The sequence below is a fragment of the Pongo abelii genome, chromosome 15 (genome assembly GCF_028885655.2).
Source record: "Pongo abelii isolate AG06213 chromosome 15, NHGRI_mPonAbe1-v2.0_pri, whole genome shotgun sequence".
NCBI lineage: Eukaryota > Metazoa > Chordata > Mammalia > Primates > Hominidae > Pongo > Pongo abelii.
The window spans coordinates 96,918,905-96,944,587 of NC_072000.2; the positions used below are offsets into that span (position 1 = coordinate 96,918,905).

The following is a 25,683-nucleotide window of genomic DNA, read 5'->3' on the forward strand; positions in this document are numbered from 1 at the left end:
GGGCTGTGATGTGTGAGCTGAGGCAGTCTGGCCTGCTCTCAGCGCTTCCGAGGTCCGGAAGACCTGCCTAAACTGACTTCCCCTGCTAGAGGCTGTGGGCAGGGGCCCATAGAGCCTGTCCCCTGTTCCTGGGGCTGACCCACCGAGGGTCAGGGGCCTTAGGCTACACTCTATTCCCCACCTCCTAATGGAAGGTCTTTTGGTTTCCCAAGGGAGGAGAAGAAACCCAGGGAACTTTCTCACAAGATTTTCCAGACACTGTTCTTGGAGCCACAAGCATCTGTGAGAACCTGCCAGGGCCCTATACAGTTATTTAGCCCCTGGAAATAGGCTGGAGGCATTTGTTGAGTGTTTGTGCTTTGTGCATGTGTGAGAGATCCTAGTTCTGAAACTGCTACTTCTCTTCCATCCCCACGGGACCTCCATGGTCAGCCTGGAACTGTGTTTTTGTTTCTGTATGCACCAAAGCCTGGGCCAGAGGTGGAACTAGGAAGCAGCTGTGGCTCAGCTTCACACACGTCTAGGAAGAAGGATCTGGCAGACACAAAGCCATGGAGAAGCCAGCCTGGCCGCCTGCCTTCTCCCAGGCTGTTCACTGGGGCAGGGCCAGCCTGGCTTGGAAGAGAAACCTTCAGGTGGCAGCTAGCCAAGGGTTGGTTGAGTCACAGAACTGCAGAATTCATAATGCTGGAAGGAACCTTAGTCCTTGGTCTGGTCCATGCTCAGGAAATACCTAGCACAGCTGCTGCTGCTCTCCCAGGCAGAGCCCGTGGCAGACATCACTAGTAGATCCCTGCATTCTTTCAGTCGAGCCCTCAACATAACAGTCTAGGCAGCTGCTGTCAGTCAACTGGGGTTCACATGGGAAGTTCCACCTACTTGCCATCCCAGATCTGATCCAACCTACTGTTTGTATTAAGAGGCTGCTGAACCTGGAGAAGGAAAGTGAGTTGCCCAAAGTCACATAGTAAACAACAGAACCAGACAGTGTCATTTCCTTTATATCATGCCCATTCTTGTAATGGTTACAGCATTTGCCATGTTACTACCCATCTCATAAACCCTTGTTATCTCCATTCATCTCCACAATGTGATTCCACCCTCCAAATCCAAATTAATTTCCCAAAAGCATTGTGGAGCTACGGAAAAACTGATGTTAGGTCATGTTAATACAAGTAGAGTATCTAGTTTTAGAGAGGTGATGGTCACACTTCTTTCTGTGCTGCTCAGGGCACACCTGGGTATTGTTTCTATTTGGGACTCCACATTTCAGAAGTGCAAAGAAAGGATACTCATTATACTCAGAAGGATAAAAGCAGTATGATGAGGAGGCTCAGAACCACTCCTTATTTTATGGTCAATTGATTTTTGACAAGGCTGCCAAAACAATTCAATGGAGAAAGAATCATCTTTCAACAAATGGTGCTGGAACAATGTGGGATATCCACGTGCAAAAGAATAAAGTCAGACCCCTACCTCATGCCATACATAAAAACTAACTCAAAATAGGACAAAGACCTAAATGTAAGAACTGAAATGATGGGCAAATTTTCATGATCTAAGACTAGGTAATGGTTTCTTAGGTATGACACCAAAACCACAAGCAACAAAAGAAAAACTAGACAAATTGGACTTCTTAGATTAAAACTTTTATGTTTCAAAGGACACCCTCAAGAAAGTAGAAATGCAGTCCATAGAATGGGAGAAAATATTTGCAAATCATATATCTGATAAGGGACTTATATCCAGAACATATTAAAAATTTACAACTCAGTAATAGAAGACCCAATTCAAAAATAGGTAAAGGATCTGAATAAACATTTCTCCAGGGAAGATATACGAATGGCCAATAATGGGCCAGGCATGGTGGCTTATGCCTGTAATCCCAACATTTTGGAAAGCTGAGGCAGGAGAATTGCTTGAGTCTAGGAGTTTGAGACCAGCCTGGGCAACATAGACCCTGTCTGTACAAAAAATAAAAAATTAGCCAGGTGTGGTGGCACATGCCTGTGGTCCCAGCTACTTGGGAGGCTAAGGTGGGAGGATCACTTGAGCCTGGGAGGTCAAGGCTGTAGTGAGCCACGATCACACCACTGCACTCCAGCCTAGTTGACAGAGCGAGACCCTGTCTCAAAAAAAAAAAAAAAAGGCCAAAACTGAACAGATGCTCAACGTCAATAGCCACCATAGAACTGCAAATCAAAACCACAATGAGATACTACTTCACAACCAATAGGATGGCTGTAATCAAAAAGACAGACAATAACAAGCGTTGGAAAGGTGCTGGAGAAATTAGAACCCTCATATGCTGCTGGTGGGAATGTAAAATGATGTAGCCACTTTGGAACACAGTCTGGTAGCTCCTCAAAATACTAAACACAGAATTACCATATAATCCAGCAATTCCACACCTAGATACACACCCAAGACAACTGAAAACATAGGTTCCATACAAAAACTTGCACATGAATATTAGCAGCATTATTCGTAATGTCTCCAAATTGGAAACTACTCAAATGTTAGCTGATGAATGGAAAAGTCAAATGTGGTATCTCCATACAATGGGATATTGCTTGGCAATAAAAAGAAATGAAACATTGATGTAGAAGTACTGATAAATTCCACTAGCTGCTACTACATGGATGAACCTTGAAAACATGATGCCAAGTGAAAGCCAGACACAAAAGACGACATAGTGTATGCCTGTGTTTGTAGGAAATGTCCAGAATAGGCAAATCTATAAAGACAGAAAGATTAGTGGTTGCCTCGGGCTAGAGGGAAGGGGGCAGGGCCGGGGAGGAGTGACTGCTCATGAGTAAGGGGTTTCTTTGTGGGGTGATGAATATGTACTAAAACTGATTGTGGTGGTGGTTGCACAACTCTGTGACTGTGTTAAAAACCACTGAATTGGATTCTTTAAATGCTGTTAAAAAACGAACCGCCCTATCTGGAAATTCTTGGAGACACCCAGCTCAGCATCAACCACAGTTGACGAACCTTCCCTCTGGGTTGCTGTGTGGAAGCCTGGGGCTGTTCCAGCTGCAAAACAGAAGACTCTAGGGCGGTAGATGCACAAGCCATCTTCACATAGTTTAGAGGCTTTATAGGGGGTGGGGGGAAGTAGTCCTCATGGACCTATAAAATGTAGAAAAAGCAACAAGAGGAAACACTTCAGGGGAACGGATTTCATCTCAATAGAAATTGAGAATTGCTTCTCAGAATGGGTTGCCTGGTGAGGTAGCTAGCTCACGTGATTAAAGGTCTTCAAACAGATACAACTGCTGCTTGCTAGGGATGGTGGAGAGGGAACTGAAGTGTTAGGGTTAGGCTCTCAAAAGCCTATTGTTAACTATCCAGAAATTTTGCTAGCGAGGTGCAAACCTTTAGAGAGCTTGACCTTAGCACTGGTGGGAGCATTTACACCCCACACCCTGGAAACTGGCAATTGCTACACATCAAGGCTTTTGCTTTTTTAAAAAAAATCTTGGCTCGCTGCAACCTCCAATTCCGGGGTTCAAGAAATTTTTCTCCCTCAGCCTCTCAAGTAGCTGGGATTACAGGCGCCAGCCACCACACCCAGCTAATTTTTTAATTTTTAGTAGAGACGGGATTTCACTATGTTGGCCAGGCTGGAAGGCTTTTGCTCTTTATTTACTTATTCATTGTCCTAGACAGGTGTTTTATTGGCACACCTCTGATCCAAACCAGATACTCCAACAGGTATCTCTGCGTGCTCACCTGCCTCCTAACAGTCTCAGATCCACCTCCCTGCCCAGTGGGAATTCCTTCTCCACTCTGTCCCATGTCTAATTCAGCCCTAGCTTCCTCCATGAACTGTTCGTGAAGCCTCCCCACCCCCCCATCTCATTTGGTAGTTACCATTTGCTAAAAGTCAGCTGTGGGCTGGGTTCTTTAGTTACACTGTCCCATTCAATCCTCACGCAATCCTTGAGTTGAGTGGCAGAGTCTCCCTGCTTTACACAAGAGGACTCTGAGGCTCAAAGAGGTAGAGGAGCTCAGGAGGATCACAGGCCCTATCTAGCCTGAAGCCTGTACCTGTTTATCACACTATGGAATGAGGAGTGAGGAGTTCTCCCAGCCCCAAATGCCTGCAGGCCACACCGCACTCTTCCCGCCTACATCTACACCTGGAACCAGGAAATTCAGAGTAAGATGTCCTCTGGCATCAGCTGTTCTTTGGCTCCAATGACCTTCTCTGGCTTCTGCTCTGGTGGCTTGTGACAGCTGTGGGCGGAGGGGGGGTGGTCCCAAAAAGTCCCCTGGGGCTGATTCTTTGGATGGCCAGTTGAATCTATTCCCGGGGCTAGACTCATCTTGATGACCTTCCGGCATGGGACTCTCCGGCTTCTGAACTGACTTTAAAATACCAAGAAAAAACAGCTGGAGTGTTCATGGGGACAGGGCACTGGCAGAAGGAACAGGCCTGGGTGCCTGGGCTGTGCTCCACTCCACATTTCCTCGACTTGTGGCATGCTCTGGGACCCGGGGGGTATGTGTGTGTATACATGTGAGCTTTTTTTTTGTTTAAATTAAATATCAAGTGTAGAGAAGTCTAGAGAACAACATTGCAATGCCCTGTGCACCCATAATTCAGCTTTGTTAATTCCTATCACTTTGCCATGTTTGCTTCAGATCTTTTTGTTTGGTTTAATAAATAAATCATTGCAGAACTGGTTGAAACCTCCTTCGCACCCCTCCCTGATCCTATTTTTCTCCTCAGTTCAAGGGCAGCCATCTTCCTGAGTTTGGTGTGTGCATGTATCCACAAACAGGATACAGAACTGTGGTGTGTGTTTTTTTATACTTTACATAAATGTTATCATTCCTTCCATAATTTGCTTATTTCACTCATTAGGGTTGATTTTTTTGTTTGATTGCTTTTTAAAACGTTTTCTTTTAACTTTCTGTTTTTTGTTTTTTGTTTTTTTTTTTTTTTGAGACGGAGTCTTTCTCTGTCACTCAGGCTGGAGTGCAGTGGCACAATCTCCACTCACTGCAAGCTCTGCTTCCCGGGTTCACGCCATTCTCCTGCCTCAGCCTCCCGAGTAGGTGGGACTACAGGCGCCTGCCACCATGCCTGGCTAATTTTTTTGTATTTTTAGTTGAGACGGGGTTTCACTGTGTTAGCTAGGATGGTCTTGATCTCCTGACCTCATGATCCACCGGCCTCGGCCTCCCAAAGTGTTGAGATTACAGGCGTGAGCCACCGCGCCCGGCCTAACTTTCTGTTTTGACATGATTTCAGACTTGCAGAACAGTTACAGGAATAGTACAGTGAATTCTTGTCTGTACACTCCTTTCGCCAGATTCATCAATTATTAACATTTTGTCACTTTTGCTTGTTTGCACTCTTTCTTTCTCCCTATTTTTTTTCTTCTTTTTCTTTTTGTTTTTTGAAATGGGGTCTCACTCTGTCACTGAGGCTGGAGTGCAGTGGTACGATCACTGCTCACTGCAGCCTCAATCTCCCCAGGCTCAGGTGATCCTCCCAACTCAGCTTCCTGAGTAGCTGGGACTACAGGCATGCACCACCACACCTGGCTTCTAATTTTTTTCTAAACGATTTGAGAGTAAGTTGCAGACATTTTATCTCTTTACCCCACATACTTCAGTGGGTATTTCTCAAGGACAAGGATCAAAATCAGGAAATTAACATTCATGCAATAAACAGAATTTTGAGATTTAACCATCTGTGTAGCATTGATTCTGGCCCTTTTTTTTTCTTTTTCTTTTTTTCTTTTTTTTGTTTTTTTGTTTTTTTGAGATGTAGTCTTGCTTTGTTCCCCAGGCCAGAGTGCAGTGGCATGATCTCGGCTCACTGCAGCCTCTGCTTCCCGGGTTTAAGTGATTCTCCTGCCTCAGCCTCCCTAGTAGCTGGGATTACAGGCACCCGCCACCACACCTGGCTAATTTTTATATTTTTAGTAGAGACGGGGTTTCACCATGTTGGCCAAGCTGGTCTCGAACTCCTGACCTCAAATGATCCACCTACCTCGGCTTCCCAAAGTGCTGGGATTACAGGCTTAAGCCACTGCACCTGGCCCCTGGCCCTTTTCTTTTATTGATAAATAATAGGTGTACATATTTTGGGGGAACATAGGATCTTCTGACACATTCATATAATGTATCAGAATCAAATCAGGGGGATTGGGATATCCATCACCTTAAATGTTTATCTTTATGCTGGGAACATTTGAACTATTCTCTACTTGCTGTTTTGAAGTATACAATAGATTAATGTTTACTATAGCCACTCCACTGATTTACTGCATTTCCTGCCCTTTAACAGCTGTGTGATTGTCCAGGGTGGACTGAGTCACAGCTTTATTTATCCATTCTCCCGTGGTACCATTGGCTTTCCCCATTTTCTCCATGTAGTAAATGCTGCAGCAGCAGTGGCCATCTGTAAACATGTAAACGCGGGTGTTCAGGGAGTGGGGCTGCTGGAATCTGGGCTCCAGCATTTCTTCTCTTTTAAATTTTGATAGATTGTTATGATAGTGGGCGCAACTGTTTTCATTCTCTGGGGAGCTTTGCCCCCCGCCCCCGGCCTCAGACCATTCCTCCTGCGGTAACAAGTGAGAAGCAGTTGGGGTGAGTAGGACCTGTTTGGGGGAATGAGATGTCCCCGGTGGACTAGGTTGGCCAGCATCCCCAAAGCAACAGGTGTCCCTGGGAGAGACAGGGCACGACCACATGTGTGGTTGCTACATCCAGAAAAACGTGACCTATTAGAAGTGTTAACATGGGCCAGGTATTACCAGCTCCATTGTACAGATAAGAAAACTGTTTATTTAAGATGATTTTTATTTATTTTATTATTATTACTACTGAGACAGGGTCTTGCTCTGTCACCCAGGCTGGAGTGCAGTGGTGTGAACACAGCTCACTGCAGCCTCAACCTCCTAGGTTCAAGCGATCCTCCTGCCTCAGCCTTCCGAGTAGATGGGACCATAGGTGCACACCACTGTGCCCAGCTGATTATTTTAATTTTTTGTAGAGTTAGTGTCTCACCATGTTGCCCAAGCTGGTCTCAAACTCCTCAACTCTAGCAGTCCTCCCACCTTAGCCTCCCAAAGTGCTGAGATTACAGGCGTGAGTCACTGTGCCTGGCCTATTTAAGATGATTGTTTTCTTTTTTTGTGACAGAGTCTTGCTGTGTCACCCAGGCTGGAGTGCAGTGGCACAGTCTCAACTCACTGCAACCTCTGCCTCCCTGGTTCAAGCGTTTCTCCTGCCTCAGCCTTCCAGGTAGCTGGGATTACAGGCATGTGCAGCCGTACCCAGCTAATTTTTTTATTTTTAGTAGAGACGGGGTTTCACCATGTTGGCCAGGCTAGTCTCAAACTCCTGACCTCAGGTGATCTGCCCGCCTCGGCCTACCAAAGTGCTGGGATTACAGGCATGAGTCACTGCACCTGACCTATTAAGATGATTTTAAATCATGTTAGCAATGCATAATTATTATAAAAATTTGAAACAAACCCCCTTAACTTCTCTGAAATAACTCTAATGACATCTTACATAGCCTTCTGGAAATTATTTCTATGTATATTTCTATGTCACTGTGTATGTTTGTGTGTATTCCCAAGTGGAATAATGAACATTATTGAATACCCTTTCTTTGCCAGGATACGTAAACATGAAATTTTTTTTTAAACTTTCAAGAGCTGGAAGAGTAGAGTGGTTAGAAGCATAGACTCTGGAGCCAGATTGCCAGGGTTTGAATCCCAGTTCTGCCACTTATTGGCATGTGACCTTTGGTGAATTATTTAACCTCTCTGTGCCTCTGTGTCTTCATCTTTACATGAGACCACTAGGGGTAGGGTAGGTATATTTGGTTCCTAGGGCTGCAGTAGCAAGTTACCACTAATTTTGCAGCTTAAAGCAGCAGAAATTTATTTTCTTGCGATTCTCAAGGCCAGAAATCCAAAACCAAGGTTTCAGCTGGGCAGGTTCCATTTGGAGGCTCTAAGGGAGGATCCGTCCCATGCGTCTTCCCTGGCTCCTGGTAGTGGCTGTCTACCTCTGGCACTCCTTGGCTTGGGGCATCATAACTCCAGTCTCTGCCTCTGCCTTCACACGGACCTCACCTGTGTCTCTCCTTCTTATAGGGACACCTCTCATTGGAGTTAGGGCCCACTCTAAATTTAGGATGATCTCATCTCAGTAGCCCTAAATTATATCTGCAAAGAAAAAGATCCTTTTTCCAAATAAGGTCACATGTACAAGTACTGGGTTAGGATTTGGACAGATCTTCTCCTGGGACACAATTCAACATCTGAGGTTGAATCAGGCAGGTGTGAGGATGACTGAATTAACAGGACTTGGGGGCCCACAGTGGGCACTGTATGGTGTGGACTATGAGTACATGAAACAGGCAAGTTGCTGCCCTGGCTGACATCACCAGGGCTCCTTCCCTCCCACGCCGGCCCCGCACTCCCTCTGTGTACTCATGGTGCTTTGTCTGGAGGGACTGTGCCATCCTGTAACATTTATCACCAGAGCCACACTGGCTTCTACTGGCCCGAAAGCCCTCTAAGGCCAGGGACCAGGCCTCTCCATTCCTGTAGACCCCCTTTGTCTTGTTGAAGCTGGGAGGCCACGCTGCCTTGGGTCAGGATAGTAGGTGGGGTAGTGACGGCCTTTTCCGGTCCTCCCTTTCCGTCACACTCTCCCACCTCCCGCCCCCTGGCGTGTTCTGGCCAAGTCTATACAGGAAGGCCTCGGTTCCCACCGTGAGGCTGCATTGGAACTCTCTGAGCTGCTTCCTGGGGCTGACATAGGCAGCCCAAAGCCGGCACCCTGTGGAGCTGGGAAACTTCTGCGCCTTTCCTCTACCCCTAATAGGCAGCATCTAGCCGGGGCCCCACACCCCAAGCTGCCATACTCATCGCTGTGTCCCCACACTTGGTCAGCCCCTTGGGCTAGCTATCCACCCTGGAGCGGAGCTTCCCTCTTCTACCCCCCAGGCTGAATAGGCCTGAATGTAGACACAGGCACCATGCCCAGGAGCTGGGCACACTCAAGGCCAATTCCCGCCCCCCTTTAGGGAGCTGGGTGAGAAAATCCCCATAGAAGCTGAGAGGTTAAGTCCTGCAGCCTAGGGGCTGGGTTTTCCTGAGTGTCTGCTGGCACTGCGTCTGGCAGGGCGGTCTGGGTGGGTGTCGGCGGCAGCCATAGGATCAGAAGCCTGTGGGCCTGCTGCTCTGAGCTCATTGCTCTGTTCCCCGTGAGTGGGAGAACAACCTGTTGTGGAGCAATTTCTCTTTCTGGTGGAGCAGCTCCAAAGCTTCCAAGGCTCTAACAATGCCTTTCATTGTCCAAGGTCCCTGGTTCTGCCTTTGCAGGGTCCTTAGCGGAGTGGGAGTTCAGCTGGTGAGAGGGAGGGCGTGGGTGTCAGAGTGGCTGGCTCTGCCAACAGACGGCTGATCCGATGCTGGGTGGGCTTAGCGACGGTTCCTGGCAGTTGGAGCTGCTGTGGCCAGTCCAGTTGATAGGCGCCATCACAGCTGTAAAACAAAGCCTGCGTGTCACCCACTCTGGGCACTTCCATCTTTGCCATCTTGCCTCAAGTCACGTCAATCAAATGTGCTTAGTCCCAAAATCAAGGTTTTAAAGTGAGAGAACTGTAGCAGGAAGAGGAAGAGAAGCGTTATAACTCGGGTTGGAGGGTTGGAAAAACTGTAACATTTACTGAATAGTGTGTCAGGCACTGTGCTAAGTAGTTGACAACTCATGAAATTTTCCCAGTAACCCTCTTAAATAAAGACAATTATGTTGTTTTTACTTATTTTTATTTTTGTTTAGTTTTATTTATTTATTTATTCATTTTGAGACAGGGTCTTGTTCTGTTACCCAGGTTGGAATGCAATGAGGTGATCTCAGCTCACTGCAGCCTCCGCCTCCAGGCTCAAGCAATCCTCCTACCTTAGCCTCCTGAGTATCTGGGACTACATGGGGCACACGTCATCATGCCTGGCTAATTTTTCAAAAATTTTTTGTAGAGATGTGGTCTCACTATATTTCCCAGGCTGGTCTCAAACTCCTGGGCTCAAACAACCTTCCTGCCTTAGCCTTAATCCCAAAATGTTTGGATTACAGGCGTGAGCCACAGCACCCAGCTTATTATGTTTTCACAGGTGATTAAACTGAAGCCCAGAGAGGTGAAGTATTAATAACTGGCCAGAGGTCATACAGCCTGCATTCAAACCCAAGACTTCTAATACAGCAGGCAGGCTTCATCTGAAGGGGACTTAAGGGATGGGGAGAACTGTTTTCCCAGTAGTTCACTATTAAAAATTTACAAGATACAGAAGACTTGAAAGAACTTTGCAGTAAACACCCATACACCCACCAGTAACCCTCAATGTTTTTCTCTATCTGTTTTGTTACATATCTTTACATATCCATGAATGCACCTTACTTTTTAATGTATTTCATAGGAATTTGCAGACCACCCCCTGAATGTTAGCATGACTAGAGTTAACTAGAGTTCAGTATTTAGTTAGGATTAGCTTTTATAGTTTTGGTATAAAATTTGCATGTGGTAAAAGTGAATGCATGCATCTAAGTGTACTGTTTGAACTTCATATAAATGGATTCATGCCATATGTACTTTTTTGCATTTGGCTTCCTTGACTCAGCATAATGCTTCTGAGATTCATTCACGTGGTTGTGCGTGTGGGTAATTCCTTTTTATTGCTGACTAGTGGCCCGTTGTGTGGACATGCCACAGTTTGTTTATCCATTCTGCTGCTGATGGACACTGGAACCAGGTGGTATTGAGCTATTAGGAGGAGAGCTGCTTTGACATTTGTGTGCAAGTCTTTCTGGACGTATACTGTCATTTCCCTCGGGTATATACCTAGGAGTGGAGTCGCCGGGCCGTAGGGTAGGTATATGTTTAGATTTATTTAAAAGTGCCATATCTTTGTCTAAAGTGCTCGTTCTAATGTACGTTCTCCCCAAGAGTACACTAGCATTCTGATTATTTCCCATTCTCACCACTATGTGATGTTGTCAGTCATTTTAATTTTAGCCATTCTAGTGGTTGTGCCGTGGTATCACATTGTGGTTTTAATTTGCATTTCCCTAATGACTAATGACTTTGAGCATTTTTTCATCTGCTTGTTGTCCATTTGTATGTCTTCTTCTTTGAAGTATCTGTTCAAATCTCTTGCCCATTTTAAAAATTGATTTGCTTGCTCTCTGTTGGATATATGTTTTCCAGATATTTTTCCCCCAGCCTGATGGGCAGAAGTTTTAAATTGTGATGCAGTCTAACTTATCTATTTTTTCTTTTATGATCATTGCTTTCTGTGTCTGGTCTAATACTTTTGCCTACCAGTTGGAAAGAATCTTGGGAGGAAGAAATAGACCCTGAAGGAGGTGTAGGTGGACAGAGCAGCATGAGCGTGGGCTTCGGGTGGAGAAGTGCATGTTCTGTTGGGTGATGGAGAGGAGCCCTTTGTAGGGGGTGTCTGGGGTTGAGGGGCAGAGGCCCAGAAAGGGAATGCCTTAAACATGAGGGGACTGGACTGGATTCTTTAGGCAGTGGAATCCATTGCAAGTTTTAGAGCATGAAGGGATGTGATCACAAGACAGTGAAATGTACAGTCCTCGTGATGTTGGAGCTGGGGCAGAGTTTCCACTCAGTCAGTCACCCTGAGAGCAGCAGCCTGGTGCTTCAGGATGCAGGTGGGGCTGCCGGGCTGGGAAGCAGGTTTATCTCTGTGGATTCCTGCAGACCCTCCTGGGCCCTGAGACCACCCAGGTCCCCCCAGATCTTCATGGGCCCATTTATTCTTGCCAAGGAAGCCTGAGTGCTGGGCTAAGCATGTAGCTAGCTGGAAGCCCAGCCCCTTCCCCCAGCCCTGGGGAGTGCTTATACATGTGGATTTAGGGCCGATGTTCCCCATGGCTCCAGATGCTCATGGGGCCCTCCCCCGACCCCCTCTGCCCTCACCTCCTGCCACTCTCACCCTTCTCTCATTGTCCCTCCTTGCACTTGCTCCGGGAGCAGGAATTGGAGGCTTGGGAGTTTGCTCTTCCTTCTGCCAGGAAATCTCTTCACCAGATACCTGCAGCCAGGCATTTATTTCACAGTCACCTTTTCTGGGTATCTTCCCTGGCCACCCAGTTTGGAACTGTCCCCCATCCCGGGGACCCTTTCCTCTTCCTCTTTGGCGGTATAACCATCTAACATCCTCTAGTCACCCATTTGCCTTGTTTATTGCCCCTCTCTTCCCCTAGAATATAAATACCATGAAGGTTTTGGGTTTTTTTTTAAACTCTTTTGTTCACTGCTCTAACCTGTGCCTGGAACAGCATTTGACACTGGCAGGTCTACAGAAACTAAGCACTGCCCGAGTGAATGAGAGGCCCACTCCCTTCTTACTCCCAGAACCTCTCTGTTTGATCACAGCTTTGGTTCTGCAGGTAAAAAAAAAAAAAAAAAAAAATGGGGATGAGCCCAGGTCACGCCTAGGGCCACCCAGCAAATGGAGGAAGCTTCCTTCTCCCAGTCCCTATTGCACAGATGAGGAAACAGACCTTGAGAGGGAAAGGACTTGGCCAAGTGCTAAGCCATAGTTTGTGGCAAAGAAGAAATGAAGGCGATTGCCCTCACTCCCTGCTATTGAAAGTCCTAATTGGCCTGGGGGAGGCTGGGGCCCAAGCAGGGATGTTTAAGGATGATTATAGCGTCTTTTGGTGCCAGAACATATCTTTGTGTTTCCAAGTGGGGTTGGAGGAGCCTGCAGCCCAGGGGTTTCTTTTCTTTTCTGGGAAATTCAGACCTCCATCATTTTAACTTTTCCCAGACGAGATGCTGGGACCACACTCAGGGCCTGGGAAGTGGTTACATCAGTATCAGCCAGGCCGCCCTGGCCTTGAGCTCTAAATGAGACTGTTCGGCCCCAATTCCATAGCCTGTGGACTTCCACAGAGCCATCCTACCCCGCCCCTACCAGCCCCAGGATTCCTGCCATTCCCCGGGACACTCATATTTTCCTGGTGACGTGGCTCCTTCTTCTAGGTAGGCTGCAGGCTGTGGGCCGAAAGGGGAAATCCACAGGCAGCCGGGAGCACACACAACATTCGTGAGAGTCAGGGCTCCCCGGAGGATGTGGGAGGGAATTTTCTCCCTGGGTACAGACTTCACACTGACCTTCACACACCCCTCCTCATGACAGGCAGTCCCAGTCAGTTCTCTCGAAAACCACCACTCAAAATTCACAACACTGCTGCCCCTGTTTAATCCAGCGCTGCCTGACCCCTCCACCACCCTAAGAACCCCCAGGACCCCCACAGCACTGCCTTCAGGGGTGGTTCCACTTTCCTGTGCCCTTTTACAGGGCTTACCCTGGCCTCGTCCCCCGCCTCCCCTAAGGGGCTCCTTACAGCACATGCCCTGGATGCTTCTGGAACCAATGCCAACCTTGATCCCTGGTACCCCCGGGCAACATCACAGAGACACAGGGCAAGATGGAAGGCACCACCCACAGCTTCGTGGCTTTCTGAGTACCCTCATCTGTCTGATTAAGGTTTTCACCCCTGCAGGTACCTTGAGAGACTTGGTGCCTTAGAATGCACACAGACCTTCCGACCCACCCAACTCAGGATGTGAGGCTCCAAGATGTTGTTCCTCCTTTTCTGGAATCAAAACCAGCCTGTGTGTGTTGGGATGGGGAAGGCAAACATGAGGGTCTTGGGGAGGGTCTGGAATCTCTTAAACCAGACAGAACTGTGAACAGTAGGCAGTGCCCATTTCCCAGCGAAGCCCTCAGTTTGACTTTGCTGTTTCTTGGGTCTGTGATCCTCGTTCCCCCACCATGCTGTGTTGACACATCCTCATTCTGGGGGGCTCAGGCACTGTTGACTGGGAAGGGGTAAGAAGGAACTTTCTAGAACTGTCCTATATCAGCACCATCCAATGGAAATCTAATGCAAGCCACATATGTCATTTTATATATTCTAGCAGCCATATTAAAACAGGCAAAGTAATTTTAATAAATTTTATTTAACCTGACACATTTAAAATATTATCTTGCTGGGCGCGATTGTTCACACCTGTAATCCCAGTACTTTGGGAGGCTGAGGTGGGTGGGTCACTTGAGGTCAGGAGTTTGAGACCAGTCTGGCCAACATGGTGAAACCCTCTCTCTACTAAAAAAATACAAAAATTAGCCGGGCATGGTGGTGCGTGCCTGTAATCCCAGCTACTCGGGAGGCTGAAGCAGGAGAATCGCTTGAACCCAGGAGGCGGAGGCTGCAGTAAGCTGAGATCACGCCACTGCATTCCAGCCCGGGTGACAGAGCAAGAATCTGTCTCAAAAAAAAATTATACCGACTTGTAAACAATAAAAATATTAATAAGCTATTTTATATTCTTTTTATCACAGTAAGTTTGAAATCCTGTGTATATTTTGTGCTTACAGCACTTGTCAATTCAGACAAGCCACTTCTGGCTAGTGGCTACAGCAGCACAGATCTCTCTATCTTGATTTGGGTGGTAGTTACACAGGTGTAGACATATGTAAAAATGTGGCTAGCTGTACACTCAAGATGTGTGCATTTTACTGTGTGTGTTACTCTTTAAAAGTTTTTAAAAAGCCTCTTCAAGGCTCTGCTCAAATGCTACTCGTTTTCCTGAACCCATCCTGGGTTGCAGTTAGCTGCTTCTGTTGTACTGTGCTTCTATTAGATTTATACTTGTACTATAGCTGTGTCTTGCCATTTCCTCACAGACTTGAGTCTTGGATCTCACAGACCCAAGAAACAACAAAATCAAACTGAGGGGTTCACTGGGAAGTGGGCACTGCCTACTGTTGACAGTTCCGTCTGGTTTAAGAGATCCCAGACCCTCCCCAAGACCCTCACGTTTGCCTACCCAATCCCAACACACACAGGCCGGTTTTGATTCCAGAAAAGGAGGAACAACATCTCGGAGCCTCACATCCTGAGTCGGGTGGGCTGATGTGTGTTTCCTACAAGCACCCTAAGATGAAGACCATGGTTTGTTGATTTTTTTTAATTCCCCAAAGGGCCACTGACTACCTCATGCTGAATAAGTAAGCGTGGCTGAATGGAATCCCCAGGTGTTGTAAACCTTCTCTGGGCTGGCTGCAGGATGGCTGATCATTGAATTCTGTTTTTCAGTCCGGTTCCAGTTGTTGGCAAAGGAGAGGAAGAGGAAGAGGAAGATGGCATGCGGCTTTGTCTGCCAGCCACCCCAAAGAACTGCCTTCCTCGCCGCCGGGGCATCAGCATCCTGGAGAAGCTCATCAAAACATGCCCAGTGTGGCTGCAGCTGAGTCTGGGCCAGGCAGAGGTGGCCAGGATCCTGCACCGGGTGGTGGCCGGGGTGAGTGGGGGCGTCTCCCACTTGGTAGGCACACACACCTGTGAGGAACTCAGGCGTGCTCCACACCTGCCCTGGCTCCCACAGGGAAGCAGCTACCATGCAGATGACTGCATGTTTATTTCCCTTTCCTACATTTGTCAGCTTTTTCACCACAATTTTTTCCCAGAACACAGGCATGGGGGGCTGGTGACAGGCCTGGTTTCTTCTTTGGGGAGCAGGTGTTTGTGGCTGGAGAGCAGGGAGTGGGTGGCTTGCAGGCTCTCAGGGCATTTGGGCACCTGAGAGGCAGGACTGATGCAGTCAGGAAGACCATGCTGGCCTGCTCTGACTTTGAGAGCTCAGCCAGGCATCCAGGGTCCAGAGAGTGTCAATCAGAGCCAGGGTAAAAAAATGGCTTTATGCTCCCTGTTTTACATATGCAAATAAGGGGCTGTGTGATGGAGTCAAAAGATGTTTTGGAGGTCAGGCTCTGTGAGCTGGGCACGCGGCTTAAATTTTCTAAGCCTCACTTTTGTTGCTTTGAAATAGGGGCATTCACACCACCCCTGAGGCTCTTGTTCCTATTGCATGGGAAGATAGATGATGGATGGATGGACAGACAGATGGATGGACAGACAGACAGATGGATAGATAGATGGATGGACGTATGGACATACAGATAGATAGACAACAGATAAGTGGGTGATAGATGATGAAATATGAGTCAGAGCTCATCATTTGTTCCTTTCACCTCCCACACACATTTTCTCCTATACGCTGCTTCCTTTTAAAAACAACTTGAATTTGTTTAATTACGAAAGCGATACACATATGTGTTCATTATTTAACAAAAACCCAAGCTGGACAGACGTGTAAAAAGTAAAGATCTTTTCCACCTACTGTAACCAAACTCACTCCCCAGAAGTGTTTTCTTTTTTTAATTGAGATGAAATTCACATAATACAAAATTTGCCATTTAAAAGTATACAGTTCAGTGGCATTTAGTACAGACACAATGTGGTACAACCACCACCTCTATCTATCTAGTTCCAAAACATCTCATCATTCAAAACAAAGCCCTACACTCCCTCCCCCTTCTCCCCTCCTGCAGCCCCGTAACCACCAATCTGCCTCCGAAGTCACGTTGCATGCAGTAGGTCTGTCCGCACATTTTGCATGCATATTCATGTAGCGGCAAGCATTCCCTGAGTACTTGCTTTGCTCCAGGCAGTCTTGCAAGTTCTTCATGTGAATCTGCCCATTTAACCTCACAGCAGCCCTAGGAGGTAGGTGTTGCCACCTTGCCCATTCTATAGATGAGGTAACCGTGACACAAAGACATTGAGTGCCCTCCCCCAGAGTGGGAATCTGGACCCAGGCAGTCTGGGTGCCCTGTGCTATGTTGAGCACACACGCTTTATTTGGCTTAGCTGGACTCATGTCCCTCAGCCACCGGGCACTTTTGATGGTCTGTCCCCTGCTGCGGTTGCAGGGCTTGTCTGCCTCCCAGGAAGAGTCCAGACGTATAAGTACAGGGCTCAGATGGCGAATGGACTCGTTCACCTCGGACAAGGTAAAATGCATCAAGTCGCCAGTTGTACCTGAAAATCGGAATTACTAGAACTTATGGGGCCTTCTGCAAAGTCCTGACCTCCGCTTGCCACAGAGGCCCCTGTCACAGGGAGTGGGGACTGTGGTGGCCTGGAAGCACAGCAGTGTCCTGCCAAGACTAGGGGGACCACTGGCCTGGCAAGGCCTGGGTAGAAAATAAAACCAGGGTCTCCTGCCAGTGAGTGTTCAGCCAGCACCCCCTGTGGTCCCCAGCTCCCCTGGTAGGTTCTCAGGAATGAGCTTCCCACACTTGCTGGGAGGATGCAGCTCAAAACCAGCCCAAGGGGAAAATTTTTGATGCCAGGGGATGGCCATGTTCTGGATTTTTCTTGGTCATCAAGAAGGGCATGTGTAGGGCAGGTGTGTGGATGGGAATTACCAGATAGTGGGGGATGGTCCCAGGAGAAGGTGCTGGCTCTCCAGAGCAAGCTGGGTGGGACATAGTCATGACTGCTCTGTCAAAAGATTCAATTATCTCCTCAGAAAATTAGCCTGGGCGCGGTGGCCCATGCCTATAATCCCAGCACTTTGGGAGGCCACAGCAGGGGGATTCCTTGAGCCCAGGAATTCAAGACCAGCCTGGGCAACATGGCGAGACCCTGTCTCTACAAAAAATACAAAACTTAGCCAGGCACAGTGGCGTGCACCTGTAATCCCAGCTACTCAGGAGGCTGAGGTGGGAGAATCACTTGAACCGGGGAGGTGGAAGTTGCAGTGAGCCTAGACCACGCCACTGCACTCCAGCCCAGGTGATGGAGTGAGACTCTCCCCCCCCCCCAAAAAAAAAGAAAAAGATTAAAAAGTTTAAAATAAGCACAACTAAAAATAACTGTAGTGGTTCCTTTTGGAGAATGCTTAGTAATTCCAGGCTCTGCGCTTTGCAGATATCATCTTGCAATCATCCTGTGAGGTCAACTCTGCCATTATACCCATTTCACAGATAATGAAACTGAGGCTAAGAGGAGTGCTTTAGTTTGGGTTTCCCCAGAAGCAGACCCTGAGACAAGGATTTGAGTAAGTGGATTATTTGGGTAGTAACCCCAGGAAGCACCAGTAGGGGAACCAAGCCAGGGGAAGGGACTGATGCCAGTAAAAGGTACATTGTCATGAGAGTTACTCTTGGGGGCAGCTGGAGCTGAATCCTCCTGGGGAACTCTGGGAGCCAGTGTGGAACACACATCTCGTGGTTATCCCACCCGAGGGGTGAGGGAGCTGCGTATTATTCACCAACTCCTGATAGTCGTGGGTCAAAGGCTGTGGGGTGTGAGGATGCATCTTCCAGCACCTTCTCTCTTCCTTTTGTTTTTTCTTTTCTTTTTTTTTTTGTGAAACAGAGTCTTGCTCTGTTGCCCAGGCTGGAGTGCAGTGGCACAATCTCAGCTCACTGCAACCTCCACCTCCTGGGTTCAAGCGATTTTCCTGCCTCAGCCTCCCAAGTAGCTGGGACTACAGGCGTGTGCCACCACGCCTGGCTAATTTTTGTATCTTTAGTAGAGACAGGGTTTCACCATGTTGGCCAGGCTGGTCTCGAACTCCTGACCTCAGGTGATCCGCCCACCTTGGCCTTCCAAAGTGCTGGGATTACAGGTGTGAGCCACCGCGCCCGGCCCCCTTCTGTCTTCCTTGACTGTAAGATCTGACTCTTGCCAGAAACAGTCCTTGGGTGAAGAGATGCAGAGCTGGCTAGTGGAAGGAGGGCTGGAGTCCACTGAAAAGATAAGTCTCCACAGGGATGGGTGGGACACCAGCCACACCTACCACTGGAGTGGGCTAACTTTCCCAAAGATCACACAGCTAGTGAGGTACAGGGCTGAGGTTTGAGCCCAGGCCTGGCTAGGCTTAAGCCCATCCCTCCAGAAGAGTAGCAGGAGAGACATAAAAGTAATTTTCTGAGATCAGCCAGTGCTGGATGGGTTTGGATATGAGCCACGTTTATAAAGATGGGTGAGATACAATCTTACCACTGTCCTCTCTGAGGGTCTGGTGGGGACTCTATGCACAAAAATGAACCATAAAGGCACCAGGAGGGGTTAGCTAAGTGCTCTGTGAAAGGCAGGGCAGCGAGTCACCTGGAGCAGGAAGAGAGCACATCCAGGTGGGGTGATCTGGGCAGACTTCCTGGAGGAGGCAGACACCAAGCCTGGCCATGAAGGATGGATGGGCAGGTTGGGATGGGGGAGCTGACAGAGTCTGCTGGAGAGTAGCGGGTGACATAACAGCAAGGGCCAAGGCCCAGAGGTGGACGTGAACCTGGCTGAGGCCCTTGGGGCTGAAAGAGAGTGGACGGAATAGAGCCTACCGGAACCCTGGAGGGCAGGACCATGTTGCATTTATCTACCTGTGACACCATTGACTGACTCGGGTCTGGGAGCACAGAGTGAACCTGGCTCTGACTGTTCACTGGAACAAATGAATGAGGACAGCAGGTGTGCAGGTCTGCTTCTTCCAAACTGACAAAGCCAGGCTAGGTTGCTCAGGGCCTCTGGCAAGAGGCAAAGGCCATGGGGCTTAGTTCATTTTCTAGGTGAGCACAAGTTAAAGCAAGGCCTTAGGCCTTAATCCCAGCTTCAGTGATGCAAGAAGGCCAGACACTCCTTCAGCCCCAACAGGGTAGGCACGCAGGCAGCCGAGGCCCAGAGAACTCTGCTACAATCCAGGTGCTGAGTATAAAAGATGTTGATACCGCAGGTGACTGCACTAAAGGAGTCAACCATTCCCTTCCCACTGCCGCCCACTCGCCACCCCCTTCTGAGGGCGCAGCAGCTGGGTCAGCCCTGAGAACAACAGAGTGGAGGAGCCGTGCCATCTATTGCCTTCCCTGCTCTCTGCCTTTACGCCCTACTCCTCCTCGTGCACCTCTATATTTTCAAGCATAAGGAAGGCCTTTAGTGCATGTGCTGGTACAAAGATTGGCAACTTTTACCCAGAGTTGCTATATGCATGATCTTACTTGATCCTCAGCGATTTCTATCAGGTAGGCGTTAGTGTTCCCATTTTCAGATGAGGAAACAGAGGCACAGAGAAATCAACTCACTTGCCCGAAGTCACACAGCTGGTAAAAGCAGAGTCTGTGTGGTGTGATCTTCTGCTGGCAAGGCACTTGCTGCACAATAGCGCTCCCACAGAACTGGCATCCATGCAATGATGTCATTGTTTCTAAAGATACAGACACCTGGCCGGGTGCGGTGGCTCATGCCTATAATCCCAGCCCTTTGGGAGGCCAAGGCAGGTGGATCACCTGAGGTCAGGAGTTCGAGACAAGCCTGGTCAACATGATGAAACCACGTCTCTACTAAAAATACAAAAAATTAGCCAGGCATGGTGGTGGGTGCCTATAATCCCAGCTACTCAGGAGGCTGAGGCAGGAGAATCACTTGAACCTGGGAAGGCAGAAGTTGCAGTGAGCCGAGATCGCACCACTGCACTCCAGCCTGGGCAACAAGAGTGAAACTCTGTCTCAAAAAAAAAAAAAAAAAAAAAAAAAAAAAAAATATATATATATATATATATATATACACACAGACACCATAGGTGGTCCCCAGGCTGTGAGAACTCAAAAGGTCTTCAGAGACCACCTGGGTCTACCCCTGCTGGCACCGATGAGAGATAGTGCTTCATTGTATCTAGTGCTGGTGCTCAGGAGGCTGGAGATCCAGGCCCTTTGTTCCAAATATCTGTATGCCCTTGACCACATCCCACCCCTTCCCCACTCTCCACCTCCCCTCCCTGCAGCCTGCTTCTCTGATAAGGTTTTGGGAACATATTGGCCCATTTTTTGATTTGTGTGTATCCAGAAGCAAGGCAACCAAACAGCCACCTTTATTTATTCTGCATTCAGGCTGATTTTTTTTTTTTTATTTTAGAATAGTTTTAGATTTACAGAAAAGTTGCAAAGATGGTACAGGGAGTTCCCAAATACTCCACACCAGTTTCCCCCATTTTTAACATCTAGCATTAGTGTGGTACATTCGCCACAATTAAGAAACTGATCTTGATACATTAGTATTAACTAAAACCCATACTTTATTCAGATTTCCTGAGTTTTGTTTTGTTTTTGAGACAGGTCTTGCTCTGTCACCCAAGCTGGAGTGCAGTGGCGTGATCATGGCTCACTGCAGCCTACCTCCTAGGCTCAAGTGATTCTCCTGCCTCAGCTTCCTGAGTAGCTGGGATTACAGGCACACACTACCATGCCCAGCTAATTTATTTTTTACTTTTTGTAGAGACGAGCTCTCCCTATGTTGCCCAGGCTGGTCTTGAACTCCTGGGCTCAAGCAGTCCTCCCACCTCGGCCTCCCATACCACTGGGATTACAGGTGTGAGCCACCATGCCCGGCCAGCTTTTACCTAACGTCTTTTCTCCGCTCCAGGATCCCATCCCACGTTACATTTAGTCATCTTGTCTCCTTAGGCTTCTCTTGGCTGTGACATTTGCTCAGACTTCCTTTGTTTTTGATGACCTTGGCAGTTTTGAGGAACAGTGATCAGGTATTTTGTAGAATGTTCCTCGACCAGGACTTGTCTGATGGTTAGACTGGGGTTAGGGGTTTGGGAAGGAAGACCACACTGGTAAAATATTCTAATCACATCATATGAAGGCAACAGACTCTCGGAATGACTTAACCACTGGTGATGTTGAGCTTGATCAACTGCTGGGGTAGTGTTCGTAGGGTTTCTGACTTCAAAGTGACTCTTTCCCCCACTGCCTCTCTAGACTGTACTTTTTGGAAGGCAGTCGGTGTGCTCAGCCCACCTTTAAGGAATGGGGAATTATGTTCCGCCTCCTTGATTTGGTATCTAATAAATGATTTGGAATTTGTCTGTACAAGAGATTTGCCTCTTCTCTCCCATCTATTTATTAAGCCATTTACTTATATCATTGTGGAATCAGGGGTACTTTTATATTTTGGACTATAATCCAATACTACTTTAATTATTTTGTTGCTCAAAGTGTTCCAACTTTGGCCCCTGGGAGTCCTTCAGTTGGCTCCTGTATGCCTATGACACACCACCCTCACTGTGCATGTGGGTGTGTGTTTTGTTGTTTGGAACACGTCATTATTTCCTGGCAATATAAGATACTCCATGCTCATCTTATATATTTCCTGCCCCAGTCCTAGAATCAGCCATTTCTCCAAGAAGCCCTCGTTCCTTTTATAGAGAATGATATTAGAAACCAAGATCTGGGCACCACAGGTGTTTGTTGCTGTTGGAGTGTCAGTTGCTTCTAGGCCAAGGTGGTTTTTCATAAAAGAAACCTCTTTTAAGGTTGCTTTTGGTGGTGAAGGAGGTGAAAGGTTGGGTCAAAAGTTGTAGTAACCTGAGTTGTGATATAGACCAGCCACCTAGGTGGTTCAAGGCACCCTCCCTAGGTGTGAGCCCAAGGAGTACCAATTCTGTTCAGTATTAGTTTGGTAAAAACCTTCAGTGGGCCAGGTAAAGTGGCTCCTGCCTGGAATCACAGCACTTTGGGAGGCCAAGGCAGGTGGATCACCTGAGGTCAGGAGTTCAAGGCTAGCCTGGTCAACATGGTAAAACCCCATCTCTGCTAAAAACAGAAAAAAGTAGCCAGGAGTGGTGGCAGGCGCCTCTAATCCCAGCTACTTGGGAGACTGAGGCAGGAGAATCGCTTGAACCTGGGAGGCAGAGGTTGCAGTGAGAAGAGATCGCACCACTGCACTCCAGCCTGGGCAACAAGAGCAAAACTCTGTCTCGAAAAAACAAAAAACAAAAAACAAAACAAAAAAACCCTTCAGTGAAGCCCCTCTGTTGTGAGACCAGGGAAAAAGGCACAATCATCAATTATTGCAGGATTACTTTGGACTAAGCACCATCTCTCATTTTTCCAACAACCCTGCAAAACAGGGGTGTGATCTCTATTCTATAAGTGAGGAAACTCAGCTCTGAGATGGTAAAAAACCTGCCTGAGTCATATGGCTACCAAGTTGTGGAACTTGATTTAAACCCACAACTGACTGTCTCCAAAAGCTTTAAAAAAAACGGTGTCTTGGCCCACCCCCAGAAGTGCTTCTCTTTTTGTTTTGGAGTGAGCCTCAGCCATCAGCATGTTTTAAAAGCTTCCTGGGTAATTCTGCTATGTAGCCAGAATTGAGAATTGCTGCTCTGTGCTATGCTAATGGGAAAGGTGGGCCTCAGTTTCCCCATATGTAAAATAAAGATATTGGGCAGTATGTCCCTTTATTCCATTTCCAGTCCTCAGTGGTTCTGAGGATTTGTGGCTTGATTTTCTTACATCTCTGTACACACACAAACACACACACACACACCCCTAAGCTGTCAGAGTCAGGACTGAGGATATGAGGACCTTTGTCCAGGATGGGCCCCAGCCACTGGACTGCCAACTTCCGCAGGCACAACCCCTGTGGACGTAGCCTCTCAGAAGAGCCAGACACTTCTGTTTCTGCCCTAATGGGCATGATTGGAAATTTTCCCCAAGCAGCTGGAAAATAATCCTAAAATAACAGAAGTGGAAAAGCAGATAGCTCTGAATTGTCCAGGCCAAAAATGAATAGTAAAAACAAAACCTCTTATGGTGCATTTAGCTTTGGATAAAAATCCAAATGTATTTATTTGGAGAGGAAGAGGGGAGTGTGGTGGCTGCATAATTCTCTCCCTAAGCATATTCTGTCCCAGCTGTTAGTGAAATAAGTTGGCCTTTTCAAAACTCGCCCTGGCTGAAGATAGACAGGAAGAGGGTCTGAAGACTGGCTGTACCATTTCCTGGATTGCGCTAATTTACCACGAAACTCACCCTCTTGCAAGCCTCTTAGGGACTGGGAAAGACCCCCAGGGCACTGATGCTAGAAGAGTATCTTCTAGAAGAAAGGAGTCCTGGAATTGCTCAGCCTACCTCCCTTGCTATAGACTGGAAAAAGCCAGCTCAGAAAGGGGAAGTGACTTGCTTAAGGACACAGAGCAAACCAACGTCAGAACTAGGAAGGACACAAGTATCTGACCCCCAGTCCGGTGCTCTTACCACTGCCCGCTGTTTTTTTGGCGGGGGGTTGCATGGGGGAATCCTAAATCTTCAAAGAAAATAGGACTCTCACAGTGGCAAGGGCCCAGCAGTTTGCACAATTGATGGAAGAGTATTTTTCTGCTTTCTGAGGGTCCCTAATGCAATGCAGTGAGGGATGAAAAATGGAGGAAACACACACACACACACACACACACACACGCGAAGGAACAGCTGACTCAGCAAGGCACCAGACCAGGCTTGTTCCCAGAGAGGAGAGAGGTTGAGTAAGGACACTGGGCCTAGGAAGCTTTGTTAGTGGCTAATCGGGGAAGGCTTTCAGGAGCAGTGGCAGATGGAGGGCCCTACCATGGGCATGAATGTGAACTGTTCTGTTTGTAGGAAACCCAGGCAGCCCCCTGTGAGTGTCCTGGAGGTGGACAAAGGTTTCCCTGGCACTGGCACTTGTCTCCCTGTGTTCCCTCACTGCTCCACCTGGCTCATCTGCTCTGCCTGGCTCATCTTCCCATCGAGGTTGAGCCCTGAAGTCTGGAGCTGCCCATCAGCATTCCTTTCCCTGTCCAGGGTGCCCCATGTCCTGCCCTGTTGCCCTTTTGATTCATGGAGCCATCCATGAACACTGACATCAGTAATGCTAGGGGCTTTGTGACATTCGTTCTCAGGGCCAGGAGGCAGGTAGAGGGTGTCTGGGGAAGGAAGTGTTACCAGAAAGGGGTCCCAAGCCAGACCCTACGAAAGGGTTCTTGGACCTCAGGCAAGAAAGAATTAGAGCCAAGGCCACAGAGTAAAGTAAAAGCAAGTTTATTAGGAAAGTAAGGGGATAAAGAATAGCTACTCCATGGGCAGAGCAGCAGCATGGGCTGCTCGAATGAATATACTTAGAGTTATTTCTTGATCAAACAAGGGGTGGATTATTCATGAGTTTTCTGGGAAAGGGGTAGGCATTTCCTGGAGCTAATGGTTTCCCCCTTTTTTTAGACTATATAGGGTAACTTCTGGACTGCCATGGCATTTGTAAACTCTCGTGGTGCTGGTGGGAGTGTCTTTTAGCTTGCTAATGCATTATAATTAGCACGTAATGAGCAGTGAGGATGACCAGAAGCCACTTTCATTGCCATATTGGTTTTGGTGGGTTTGGGCCGGCTTCTTTACCACATCTTGTTTTATCAGCAGGGTCTTTATGACCTGTATCTTGTGTCGACCTCCTGTCTCATCCTGTGACTAAGAATGCCTAACCTCCTGGGAATGCAGCCCAGCCAGTCTCAGCTGCCCCAGCCCCTATTCAAGATGGAGCTGCTCTTGAGCTGTAAGAAAGTTGCTCTGGAGCTGTAAGAAAGTCAAGATGGATCACCTCTGACAGAAGTACCACATATTGACGGCTTACTATGTAGCAGGCACTCTGCTGATATCACCTGTGTAGCCTTTTCAATGATCCTTTGAGGCACTGGGTTGGTGGTGACTGCTTTCAACTTCAAGTAACAGCAAGCCCGGCTATGGTAGCTTCAGACATAAGGATGCTATTGTTTATCTAGTGCGAAGTCTGGAAGTTGGGGTCCAGGGCTAGTTTAGCAGCTCTTTGATGCCTTCAGTTCCCACTGTGTTCCCTCACTACTCTGCCTGGGCTTCTCTCTATCCTTCTATTCCTCCATCTTCAAGGTGTTGGCTTTTGGTCCTCAGGTTTCTCACCTCATGGTTGCAAAATGGCAGC

At 47.7% G+C, this 25,683-nt stretch overlaps 1 protein-coding gene across 1 annotated transcript in view; it reads left to right on the plus strand.

The window, feature by feature from the left end:
• The window catches only part of RIN3 (Ras and Rab interactor 3), a 174,589-nt gene that overhangs the window by 26,596 nt on the left and 122,310 nt on the right, over positions 1 to 25,683 (plus strand). Inside the window, exon 2 of the mRNA XM_002825039.6 lies at positions 15,184 to 15,388. Within this exon, the coding sequence (XP_002825085.4) occupies positions 15,184 to 15,388 (205 nt within the window). The remainder of the gene's footprint in view (positions 1 to 15,183; positions 15,389 to 25,683) is intronic.